The following is a 13,259-nucleotide window of genomic DNA, read 5'->3' as shown; positions in this document are numbered from 1 at the left end:
ATAAGCACTTTTAAAAGTTCCCCTAAATGATTCTAACGTGTAGCCAAGATTGAGAACCATTGCTTAACAGGGATGACTAGATACATCCTAGAAGAAGGCATTCAATTTGTTGAATGGATTTCGAAACTCATGGATGGGACCATAGTCCCAAGACTTGATTTGAAGGAGCAGGACCCCAGAGGGAAAGAAAATTGTATTTCTTTTTAAGTTCCAGAAAGAGCTGGTTTGGAAAATCATAAGAGAGACCACAGAGGAGAACTCAGAGTTTACAAAATGAACTATGGAGTCTGGAGAGCATATGCCACCCAATAACCTTTGGGGGAAAAGAGGGCTTTTGCTACTTCTTAAGAAAAACCCAAGAAGACTGCAACCCTCTTAGGTGCTGGAGTAACAGATGCCTAGGTGGGAAATTACCAATGGCTAAAGGAATAGTCTAGGATAAGCATAAAGGCAATCTCAGAGACCTGAAGACCCCAACCTGCGAGTCCCAATTGTGGCACAGAAGCATTTGCTGAGAGTGAACCAGAAGAGGCCAAAATAGGACAAGGAGGACCCAGGACACGTGGAACTTTTGAGCAGTGGCCATTACGCAGACCATTGGATTAATCACCGAAGCTTGAGCAACATGTCATAGACCATGAGAGACTGAGCTATCCTTCAGCCAGAGGCCAACAAGTACAGATGACGTGCTTGGCCCAGGCACCCCTTTCTCCGTCCCTGGACAAAAGGCACCCCCTTTGCTACTCCATTCCTTGGGAGAGTTGCTGCAGAGGGAGGAAAGAGGGAGTCTTGAATCCAAATGAATACTTACCCAAGTGACATTAAATCTGAATCTAGAAGTGACTGCAAGATTGAGGTTTTCCACCATAGGAGAAATGGAGACTTGAGAGCTAAATGGGATTCGCTTATAGAAAAATGAGGAAAGTTCCACATCTAATTCCTGAATTATGCCTGCAAATTTCAAATCTGCTACACTAGCTAGTAGGATCTAGTCACCTGCCCATAAGGCAGTTTTCCTCGCATTAAGTCCCTGGGACTTGGTATCAAGAAAAAAGGCTTCTTTGAATGGCATTCTTTTTGCAAGAAAATGAGGAGGAGGGGAAATGTTGCACGATCATGAAGCACAAGACACCTATGTCTAAGAGGCAGAACTGGGACCAGAACTCAGGTCTACTGTCTAAGATGTACTGATGAACTCTGAAAGCCTCAAGGCTATCTGGAGGTTAAGAAATCAACTAAGTGTCATAATGGTCCTGTCTTAGTAAAGAACATTTACTCTTCACACAGATGGATACACTGCATTAACGTCATTCATTACTGTAAAGTGAATCAGCCTCAGTGGATAAAGTTATTGACTAGTGAATGGCCTCAAATGACCATTTTCTGATTGTTAAGAAGGGATGAAAAAGACGTAGTTAAGAGATGACCAATTACTGACATTGGACTTGCTTCCTCTGTTCTCTGTCTCACTCCTTTACTCCCCTCCCTGGAGGGAATATTCTTTGAGAGAAAAGTTGTTTCATGTTTCTCTCCTTCCTGGCCCTTATTTAGAAGACTTCAAAGGAAATCACTAGACTTGACTATGTGATTGATACATCCTATATTTCCCTCACCTTGTGGAAGGCATGGCCATTCTCTGTCAGTTCCCTTGTACTAAGGGAAGACTATGAAGGGCATAAGGAATAGCAATAACTTTCTAAAATAACTGTTTCTCAGGACTTCCCTGGTGGCACAGTGGTTGGGAATCCATCTGCCAATGCAGGGGACACGGGTTCAATCCCTGGTCCAGGAAGATCCCACATGCCGCGGAGCAACTAAGCCCGTGTGCCACAACTACTGAGCCTGAGCTCTACAGCCTACAGGCCACAGCTACTGAGCCCACGTGCCACAACTACTGAAGCCCACGTGCCTAGAGCCTGTGCTCTGCAATAAGAGAAGCCACCGTAATGAGAAGCCCGCACACCGCAACGAAGAGTAGCCCCTGCTCGCCTCAACTAGAGAAAGCCCGTGCAGCGACGAAGACGCAACGCAGCCAAAAATTAAAATAATAAATTTAAGAGGTAAAATAAAATAACTGTTTCTTTAAAATTGTGACCCAGGAATTGAATTTCATTAATCATCCTGACATAGTTTGGGAAGAAATCACATAGGGGATCTAATTTTTGGATTACTTAAAAGTGAATATATTATGTATGAGACTCCTCTCCCCAAAAGAAAACCTAACCAATCATTGATTAGGCTAGTATAATATAACCCAAGAAAATGAATTTCACTAGATGCTCTTGCAATTGCCACAAGGAGGACCCATTCATATACAATATAATTCTAAATCCGCTTTGAGCCCACTACAACATCTATGTTAGTGCCATTGAAAATTCCTGGCAAATTTGTAAGGATATGTTGCAGTATCCTTTTTGCCTAATCCTGGAGGGGAAGAGAAAGTCAAAGGATTGAAATTAGTGATGTATATTTAGGCAGTCAGCTTATTGGAATGATGCCCCAAACCAGCAAATGCTCTACATATGGAAAATACTCAATTAGGGGAGGGCTGATGGAAAGAGACAAGGTCTCAATAAAGGGTTGAAGCTGTCAGTGAACCATTAATGATTTCTAACTATTTCTTGAAACCATCTTAAAATAACCAACATAAAAGGGAAAATTGAACCACAAAACCAAGAAGTCTAATGTTGTCTGCTAACAACCCTGATTATTGAAACAATCCTTTAAGACAAATCTATATTTTCATACAGCGTACATAAAACATGAATTATCTCACTGGGCTGTACGGATCTCCACTGAATCCTCACTGTGAATTAAGCAATCAAGAATTGGTAATGATCTGTATCACGAACCCGTTCTTTATGCTTTGCTTTCAAAGTCATTCTATCTTCGGAAAACCCCCAGACATGGCTGGAAAATATTTATGTTCCAAAACCAGGAGCTTATGACAGAAATGCTGAGGTGCATAAGTCAATTCGTAGGAGCTGTGAGCTCAACAGGGAATTATGGGGTTAAAATTAATTGCTTTGAAAAGTTATCTGATGCAGGCTGTCCTTGTCAATGGAGACCAGATTACTGAGGAGTTTCAAATAACAAACTTTTGTTGCAAAGTTGGTAAGTTTTATGTCCAATGCAGTTTTTTAAAAGCCATCTTGCTTTTTTAACTTCCTCTCTTGACAGGAAAAGGAGTGTTTGTTCTGTCTGTCTTCAGAGTCTCATGAAAGTTGCTTTGGAATGGTACCCAAAGAACCCGTGTGATGGGCAAGCTTGGCCTTAACCTGTACAAGAGAACTGCTTAAACATGATGCATTGTCCAGAGAATAGCTCTTTCTAGGAAGCAGACTCTGTTGTAAGAAAAGAAAGAAGAACTTACCTGGGTAATCATTCTTGTCTATGTCAGAATCTCCTCTTAAAGTAAAGCCGAATCCAGAAGGGACAGCCTGTGAGGCCCACACTCCTTGCAGAATTTGGGAAGCCTTGGCGTTTAAGCCATTCTTGTTACCGTTGTAAATGAGCACTTTGCCTCTTTGGTCCTTGCCTGCAAAGGGCGCACCGATGGCAATGTCTACAAACAGAGACACACAATTTTTAAATAAAGAAGAGTATTTTAGAAAGAGAAATAAGTACAATCGAAGAGCAGTACCAAACAGCCCAAAGGGCTTCTTAATTTTTCCATGAAACTCTGTAGTACTGCAACAAGAGGAAATTATTTGTTGTCTTTCATCCATCCAAGGAATATTTATCGAGTGCCTATGTGTTGGGCACAGTGGATTCAACGGCGAACCAGACACTGCTTTTCAAAAGTTTATATTCTAGTGCGGGGAATGGACAATTTGAGTAAAGAAATAATCAAGAAAAGACAGAAAGTGACAAATGCTATGCAGAGGATCTTAAAAATATTGATGTGATGGAGAGTGATTGGATTGTTATTTTAGATGAAGTGGTCAGACAAGGTGTCTCTAAGGCTGATCTTGAAACTGAAATCTGGGGACAAGATGGAACTGACCATGTGGAATCAGAAGGAAGAGCATTCCAGGCAGAAGGAATGACTGTGCAAAGGCCCGAGGATGCAAGGAGCTTGGCCCACCTGAAGAGCAGCCAGAAGGTGATCTACGTGGGAGCTTAGTGAGTAATAGGGAAGAGCTGGGTCAGATTAATGGGCTGGGTGGACCAGATGAGGCACCTCTGCAGAGTACTTAAGAGTTTCTTGTTAAAAGAAATAAACAGGGCTTCCCTGGTGGCGCAGTGGTTGAGAGTCCGCTTGCCGATGCAGGGGATGCGGGTTCGTGCCCCGGTCCGGGGAGATCCCACGTGCCGCTGAGCCTGCGCGTCCGGAGCCTGTGCTCCGCAACGGGAGAGGCCGCAACGGTGAGAGGCCCGCGTACCGCAAAAAATAAATAAATAAATAAACAACCTCTTTCACAAATATTATATCCTTGAATGATTACATCATCCCATGATGTAGGCAAGACCCGTTTCATAGTGGAGGACTCTGGGAAACGGAGAGAGAACCCTATCGCCTGTCTCCCTGCTAAACATAGCAGTGAATGAAAACTACCTTCCATACATTGTGTTCACCAGGATTGCTCTAAACAATACACCTAACTACTTAGGTTTACATGGAAAAGAGCGCCAATAACACAGTAACATAACAGCCCAAGCTGCGGACGATGGTATGTGTCCTCATTTTGTCATTCATCCATTTGTATTTGTTCCTAAGTCTGATAAGACTGAATGAATTGTAAACTGATTTTCACTACATAACAAGGATCATAAATCCACTTTCATTTAACAGGTAAGGATAAACTGTCAAAAAACTCAGATCGTTGTGGAAAATAAAGATATTGTCATATGGTAGGTGGAAAGGGGTACTTTCTTCACATCCTCTGAGTCAGTGAATTTATATCTGTCCCCTGGTTACATCTCATTTTGGCATCATTTTAAGGACACCAAGGCTCAGAGAGGCAAAACGCCTCTTAGGTTGTTAGGAATGTTTCTATTAGCTCTTAAAAGTATCATTAAGGGTTTGAGAGAAAAGACAAATAGAAGAGATGATGAAAAAGATGACTACACAGATAATTTAGCATTATTTATTTCATTTGGTGCTCAGGAATAGGGCAGTTTTTGAAAGCAACAAATCAGTTAAAGATGAACTTGTCTCTTTTTTAAAAAGTTTCCCTGGAACCATGAGCTTTTAGTATGCATTTATGTCTTACGGTACTTTAAAAGTTACTAACTATACATTGCTGAGACGTGTTTTTTCAAGGAAATCATAAAAGTACGTGACCAGTTGCTGAAGGTATTAATGCATACTTTGATTTGATGGGAATACTCTCTAGGCTATTTTGTTGGAGCAAATTCCTGTTACTCCCTGGAACTTCAAGAAACCCAGTCTACCTTGGTTCTTAACTTAAAGGTCCTGAAAATGTATGCAAAATTTTGTGTGAGCTGGCATGTTTTTCTGAGGAGAGGGTACTTAGAAGGCATTCATAAATTCCCAACTTAAAGAACCACAAACCTAAACTAAGAATTTAACACTGCTTAACAGCGAACATTGAAGGTGCCTTTAATCTGAAGTTGAGAGATTAGTTACAATTCAGCATAACCTGTACGTGAGCCATATGAGTTACTCAGACGGCAATACACTTGCCAATATATCGACATGTACTTATTTGTTTTGACACTGTACATATAGTACATTCTCTAGGTCTCTTCAAGTCATAAATCTATATGTCAATTTTTAAAATAATTGCTGTTTGTTTAGAGCTGTCATATGACACCCTAAATCAACATGAGAAAATTTCCATGTAACATCTATATTAGCCAAAACTAAAGTTTAAATTGCCTTGAGATTTGGATAGTTTATTAAAGACCAATCAGAAGAACTGTACCACACACACCACTGTGAAGTCTCTTGTTTCTGTCATGCAACAGTAACATGAAATTGTGGCACATGAGTAATTTCCATGCATTGGTGTAAATTACCATTGTATCCATCTTGGTTCAGGTCTCCTAAATGTGCCAGAGCACTACCGAATCTCCCGAAGACGTCAGTGCCTGCGAGGATCTGCGGATTTCTGAAGACCAGCACGTTCACTTGCAAGTACAGGTAAACTTGCCCTACTTCTCTGGGGTTGCTCTCAAATTCACGTTCCATAAAGAGAGGTGCCCCGATCAATATGTCATCCATTCTGCAGGGAACAAAGAAAGAGGTCAACACAGACATGAGATGCTGTTGGGTAGATTTCTAATCAACTAGATTAGTACATTTCCACTGGTATATTTCCTTTTCCAAGGGATATTTTACAACTGTCATATTTCTTTCGTTGGTTTGTTATGTCTACGGAATAGAATGCTGTAAGAAAATAAGAGTTGTTAAATTATCACACTGAACTTTTTAGCTATGCTAAAAATTACTACTTTAAGAAAACCACAGCTATTTCACCCTTTTCAGCTCTTTGGTGCATTTCCAGAAAATGTACTTACACAAGTAAAACGTATCAGAAAGACCTAAATAGGTTTTTCTAAACATGGATGAGAATTTCTTTACAATTTAGTTAACTATACATTTATATTATGAAGTTTTCTTGCAGTAATAAGGTTTAAAATAAAGTCTGTCCTCCTCTTTTCTCTTGTTACCTCCATTCAAATAAAACAGAGGCCAGAGAAGGTTCTCACACTGGCTAGAAAGCTAGAAAACAAAATCTTCCTCCCAAATGGGAATTTATAGTTTTTCTTTGTAGATGTAGATATTATAGCAGACAACCAGTAGATAATTTTTCAGGCTGAAAAAATTTTAAGAAAGAGATAGCAATTGGATTGCTACACACTTAGGTAAAACGTTTTCTTAAAAATGTTCCAAATGGGGACATCCCTGGTGGTCCAGTGGTTAAGATTTCGCCTTCCAATGCAGGGGGTGAGGGTTCAATCCTTGGTCGGAGAGCTAAGATCCCACATGCCTCATGGCCAAAAAACCAAAAGATAAAACAGAAGCAATATTGTAACAAATTCAATAAAGACTTTAAAAATGGTCCACGTCAAAAAATAAAAATCTTAAAAAAAATGTTCCAAATGCATTTACTTGCCGTGTTTCTGTGCTCTATCTAGGCCAAGAGTAAGGCAGGGATTGGGGCTGCTCCAGGCCTCAGGCTTTGCCCTGGAGGAACCTGGTTGCCTCTCTTTCTGTTATTATTATTGTCAGTATGAAGAGACATTTGTTAAACACCTAATTGTGTGTGTTGCTGCCTTGTAGTTCAAAGACGTCTAAAACCACTGGTTCTCTAGTGCAGAGGTTGAGCAGGGCCATTTTCTCATTCTCAACAGAAGGCACAAAGCCATACAATTGGTCCCTGAGGGACATGGGACTGACACGTTACCTCACTATGTTTCTCACTGCCAACACTGTGGAGTTCTAGAAATGCAAGATTATTCGACGTATGCTTGTGAAAGATTAGCACATCCATGGGATCTTTGGATTCTTGGACTATTGTGACAACGTTGATTTATTTTCGTAGAAATAGATTTCCCTAGATGTTTAAGTGTAAGGCTTCTAAAATGTTCTAAACGCCAAAAAAGGAGAAAGACATTTGTTCTTAATTTATAATTGTGTTCTCATAAAGCTGAGAGACAATAACTGTCTTGGATTCAATTGATTCAATGTGCCTTGTGCAATATTTTGCATTTAGTGTCAATAATATTTTGTTAGCAGTACCACTTAAGAGTCACAGTATATATTATTGTTTAGGCTGGTGTTTTAAAATCTTGATTTGCAACTCATTAGTGGATTGTGAAATCAATTTAATGGGTCTTGACAAGCAATTATAAAAAATGAAATAGAATACAATAGAAAATACGAGTCAATGCATTACACATCCTAAGAGTGAATACTGTTCCATGAAACCTTTTGTTTCAGTTGTGTGTGTGTAGTGGGTTGCAACGTCAAATGTATTTCTGATTACGATCCTACAGGGCCAAAAACTCATTGAAAGACCACTGTGGTAGGCCATGCGTGCTATTAGGCTATTTCAAAATTTACTTGTCGTATCCTTTTTTAGAATATACCCAATTCAAGTTTAAAGTTTTAAAAATATTTATTAGTAAAGACGTTCTTTACTGAGCTTCCGAAAAAGTCGTTGTGTAACAGACTGGGTGCTATTCTAAGAATATATAATATATATAAAGTATATCATATTTTATACATATACATGTAATCTCAAGAAAGAATAATGATGAATCAATATTTATGATGAAGTTTTCACTAAAAACCATCTTTTCTGTTTGTGTCATGTTGGTAGTTTGGATGAGATCTAAGTTATTACGTAAAGGCATTTTATAAAAGTAGGATATACACACTAAATTTCATCTTATCTGAAATGTCCAATATTTGAGCACAGTTTTCTTTACATCTCTATGTAGCATTCACACAGGTTTTATTTGTGTCTCTTTTTTATGTCTAAAAAAGTATTATGTCCACTCTAATGATACAATGCAAGGTGCAGGTTCTCATTCTTTCACATGTTCTTTGAGACAAAACATTATAAATATTTCCCTGAAGAGCAAAGCATAAATATAGTGATAAACAGAGAGGGGGGATGAGGGAACCCATCAGTGAGAATATTCATTATGAAGAATCTGAATTCAAGTTTTCTACAGCCAAATGGTGTTTAATATGTTGATTTAACATATAAACTTCTCTGTTTCTTCTTTTTTCACAATAGTCCATAGTGCATGCTAATGCCTGTGACTGATTTGCAGAATGTAGTTATTAAGAGAATGCAGGTTAGGAGGCTGTATACTAGAATTGATATCTAATCAATATAATTATTTTATGATAGGTGAGAACAAATATAGCTTATCACTTATGTTACAGAAATCAATTTAATTTGCAATTTCTTTATGTTTTAATTTTCTAGATTTTCTACTTAATTGAAGCATAATGATTTCTCTTCTATGAGAGAACCCACTTGGAGTAAATCTAGCACCAAAACACAGTTACTCAAAGCTGCTTCCTTTCAAATAAATTTTCTCTAAAATGCTCACAAGTTAACTAACTGCTAAGACTCTCTCTAAATTTAGTTCCTTTTGGCCCTGCAGAGGCTAAAACAGTCCAATGGATTAAACTGTAATTCTTTGAATTTCTGAAATAGTACGAATATTTTGTTTCAAAAATCCATAAGAAAATAAAAAAACAGATTTGCTTGTTTAGGTTCAAGAGGAAAATACTATCTCCCTTTGCTGTTAAATTTGTCCAGAAATTCCTAACAGAGTTTACATTGAAAGATTTTGTAGTTCTGGCTATCTTAAGATAACTGAAGTTAATTTCACCAGCTTGTTTATGTTTTACAAAATAGTCCCAGGCTTGACAAGATCAACCACCAACCAGCATGCACGTTAACTGATTGGTCTAAACTTTGGCAGTCCACTCGTAACACCTGGCGATTTTTTAAAATAAAAAAATATTGGAGAAATCCCCACCAGTTTATTTGGTCACATTACTTAACGACACTGTCTTTTTTTTTGTTTTTTCCCTGATGGTGGGTTTTGGAGCATTTGTAGGGACTTCGCTTTTGTTGCACAGTGGATAGAGAGGATGACATACACTGTGAAAGAAACTTCACTAGGTAGTCTCACGTACAACAGTACTTAGTTATCTCCTGGATGGAGAGAGGGAAGTCTGGTTCAATTCCACAAAACGTGAGTCCTAACTTCTGAACCATGAATGATCAACTAGATGAGTGATGCTCTTAATCCTATTCTGAGTCACTGTACAACATCCACTCAGGTCCAAGACTTGAAAGATTCAGGCTATTAAAAAAAAAAAAAAAAACTATTGGAAAATTAGAAATTGGGTAAAGAAAGGGAATTAAATCGCAATTCTATTATGAAACTCTGCTCATTAATGCTCATTTATAATTCCTTAATCACTGATAAATGCTGGGAAAGCTAGAAAGGGCTTTGTGAATTTTTAAAAAATTGGAGTTACAGACTCGCTAAAATTATTTATGAGTTAAACTAATGACTTGGTCAAATGCAGCAGCCTAGTACGGCCACTTGTAATATAATCAAACAAACTGATTTTTCTTATATGCCATGATGCTGAAAACCATTCATAACTGAATTTTTTTTTATCAGTCAGTTGTTTTTAGCATCATCAAAGACAATCTTAAAGTTCTTTGGGTGAAAATAACTGAAATTATGGTTTTATAAAGTGGAAGTATGAGCTTGTTTATAAGAATAATGGAAATTAATAAAATGCACACTTAATAAACAGATTCTTATCAATGAGAAAAACAGAGTAAAAACTTAAACACATATATATGCTATTCTTCTACCCCAACCCTTATTGAAGGTCACTGAGATACATGTGTATTCTGTATGTGTATGTATATGTATATCTGTATACATGTTATAGACAATAACTGTATGTTTTTACATGAATATGAATATAGATAGGTCTATATGTGCATATATATGTGGAATCTATAAAGTGAAATTCACACAAGTAGAGTGGTGCTTACCACGGGTGGAGAGACTGGGGAAATGGGGAGATATTAGTCGAAAAGTACAAAGTTGCAGCTATGTAGGATGTATAAGTTCTAGAGATCCAGTGTACAGCATAGTGGCTATAGTTAATAATACTATATTGTATACTGGAAATTTGCTAAAAGGGTAGATCTTAGGTGCTCTTACTATATAGACACCCCCCACACACACACACACGGTAACTATGTGATGGATGGACCACCCAGTTGGATGATACAGATGAATCACATAGATGGAGATGTTAATTAGACTGCATGCAGTGATCATCTCACTATGTATATGTATATCAAAACATGTTGTCCACCTTAAATAAACACAGTTTTTAATTTTAAAACTATTTTACAGGTTACTATTGGAGTTCTTCAGTGACAAGTATACTAATTTATCTGTTTCCCAATTTTTAAAAGTAAGTGAGAGGCATGTCAGTCATTGTACTCACTTACTAGATTAAAAATTCTTAATTCTTACAGATTTTAAACCCTTGAAGACTGAAATTATATATATGCTTTCCTACTAGCTATTTTATAGAGCTTAGTAAAGAGTTCTCTGTATATAAGTGAACAAAAAATTTATAAGGAAAGTCAGCAAAAGTTCTGTGAACTAATCAAGACCTTCCCCTACTTAGTGTGTGCTCTTGGGCAATTCACTTAACTTTTGTGTCTCAGTTTTCTCATTGGTGAATTTTAGGTAGTTTCATTGGATTGTAGTACAGATTGTCCTGTGCTATTAGACTTAAATAAAGGTACTTTGAGAGAAATAAAAGGTACTTTGAGAGAAATAAAAACACTGTCTGCTAATCATTCATGATAAAGATAAAATGTGATTGCTTAATAGCATGTTAAGTTCTTCAATTGTTTCAATGGAGAATCAAGATTTCTGCATTTGAAACTGCTAACCAACTGAGGTTTATATCCAGGAAAACTTTATCTGAGATAGAGATTTGTGTTTGCTGCAAATCCCATTCTAGCCTTAGGGTCCCTGCTAGAAATCTTGTCAGAAACTGAGAATGACAAAAGCACTCTTTCTCAAAACAAGGCCACATGTGTCCTGACATGGAGCCATCACAGGAGCTTAGGAAAAGTCACTGACACATGCATGATGTACTGCCTTTTTTTTCCTCATTCTGCTAAGATTTCTGAGGGATTACAGGTTTATGTCTCTGCCCTGATGGCTTGTTTTGTACCTTCCCTGGGGATGAATATCCACCCCAGGAGGTGAGGACACAGGCTGTCACAGTAATTAGTGGTTTTCAGGCCCCCGTCCTGGGATCACGTATAAACCTAGAAACACAAGATGCCATGTTTTCCCTATTTGTGTCTATCTGAAAGCCAACAATATCAAGTGATTGTTCTAGAAAAACAGGTGCTGCAAAAATGATGGCAAGTTATATATGCATTATTGTAATCTCAGACTTCACATGAGTTCTCTATCTTTATTTGGGATGCGATGTTCTCAATGGCTTCCAGAGCACACCCATTGATTACAGGAACATGAATGTACGTTGCATCTAAGTAATTAGAGCAGCAAACAATATACAGACTGAGAATCTATAGGTACTTTTTTCTTTAAGAATGACAATATTAAGATAATAGATGTATTTTTCAATGCAGTCTAAAGAATTCAGAATATCCTACCTAATAAAAAGAAATGATGTGCATAGCAATTTTTAAGAACATCAAGAAAGAACAAATCATCACTGGAAAATTCCTATGTTTGAAACCAATCAGGTCCTTTTTTCACAAGTTTTTTTTTTTTTTCTTAATGTGGCAAAAAAAAAAAAGTCCTATAAACGTTGTCACAAAACTTTTCTTTAGACTGGAATGAATGTGTTTTCAGGAAGGACATGGTGCCCTGCAGGGCATATTGTGACCCCTGGGGGAGAAAGCTGAAAGAATTGAAAAGGGAGTGAACTACAGAACGAAACACACTGGGTGATCTGTGCCCTAAAAAATGCTGCCTGGCTCCCAGGAGAGAAGCCCTCATGCATGTTGTGTTGTTATCTGTTGAGGGAAATGTGTCTAATTTATCCCAAGGGCCACTGTCGGATTTTTTGTTTTCACTAAAGAATGGGCTTCCTGTATCTGGACAGTACGCCATGTTTTGGACCTCAAGTTCTTCCTCCACCATTTTCTTTGTAAATGACTAAAAGGCTCTGATAACAGATACAGTCCATCCAGGTTGCTCATTTTGAATGGTGGTCCTAACTGTTACTTCCTTTCCACAATTCAGACAGCTAAAGATTAAAGCAACTTCATTTTCAATTATCTGCAGGATATGATCTTATCCAGGATAAGATTTCATTCACAGATCTTATCCGGGATAAGATTTCATTCACAGATCTTATCCGGGATAAGATTTGCGTTCTTCAAAATAGACCCAGAGTGCAACCAGTTCTACTCTTCCTGCCACTGCTCTGGTCCAAAGCCACTGTCCTGCCTCACCTGGCTTATGGCAATGGGCTCCCAGAAGGCCTCACTCCATGGAGACCCAATGAACAGAGCATGGCTGCTAAAACCAAAGTGGGTGCAGGCCAGTCCCTTGCTTAGACTCCTCCAGGGGTTTTCAAGACGATGTGTCCTTCTTGGAAACAGACTCATTCTATCCATGGCAGAGTCCGTGTGGTGCTGTGTAAAGCGGCTCACAGACTTTCTCTCCAAGCCTCTTTGATATTCCTTGACTATGCCAGCAGCTCCCTGCTCCGCTGGGAATTTGGACAC

At 38.3% G+C, this 13,259-nt stretch overlaps 1 protein-coding gene across 1 annotated transcript in view; it reads right to left on the bottom strand.

Annotated features, from left to right (window-relative positions):
• Window positions 1-13,259, bottom strand: part of ITGA8 (integrin subunit alpha 8) — a 179,593-nt gene that overhangs the window by 115,039 nt on the left and 51,295 nt on the right. The window contains exons 12-13 of the mRNA XM_007460903.1: window positions 5,986-6,191; window positions 3,374-3,565 (exon numbers count right to left, since the gene is read on the bottom strand). Of these exons, the coding sequence (XP_007460965.1) occupies window positions 3,374-3,565; window positions 5,986-6,191 (398 nt within the window). The remainder of the gene's footprint in view (window positions 1-3,373; window positions 3,566-5,985; window positions 6,192-13,259) is intronic.

Source organism: Lipotes vexillifer, unplaced genomic scaffold, assembly GCF_000442215.2.
Source record: "Lipotes vexillifer unplaced genomic scaffold, Lipotes_vexillifer_v1.1 scaffold534, whole genome shotgun sequence".
Classification (NCBI taxonomy): Eukaryota; Metazoa; Chordata; class Mammalia; order Artiodactyla; family Lipotidae; genus Lipotes; species Lipotes vexillifer.
This window is presented reverse-complemented; position numbering and strand designations above follow the sequence as displayed.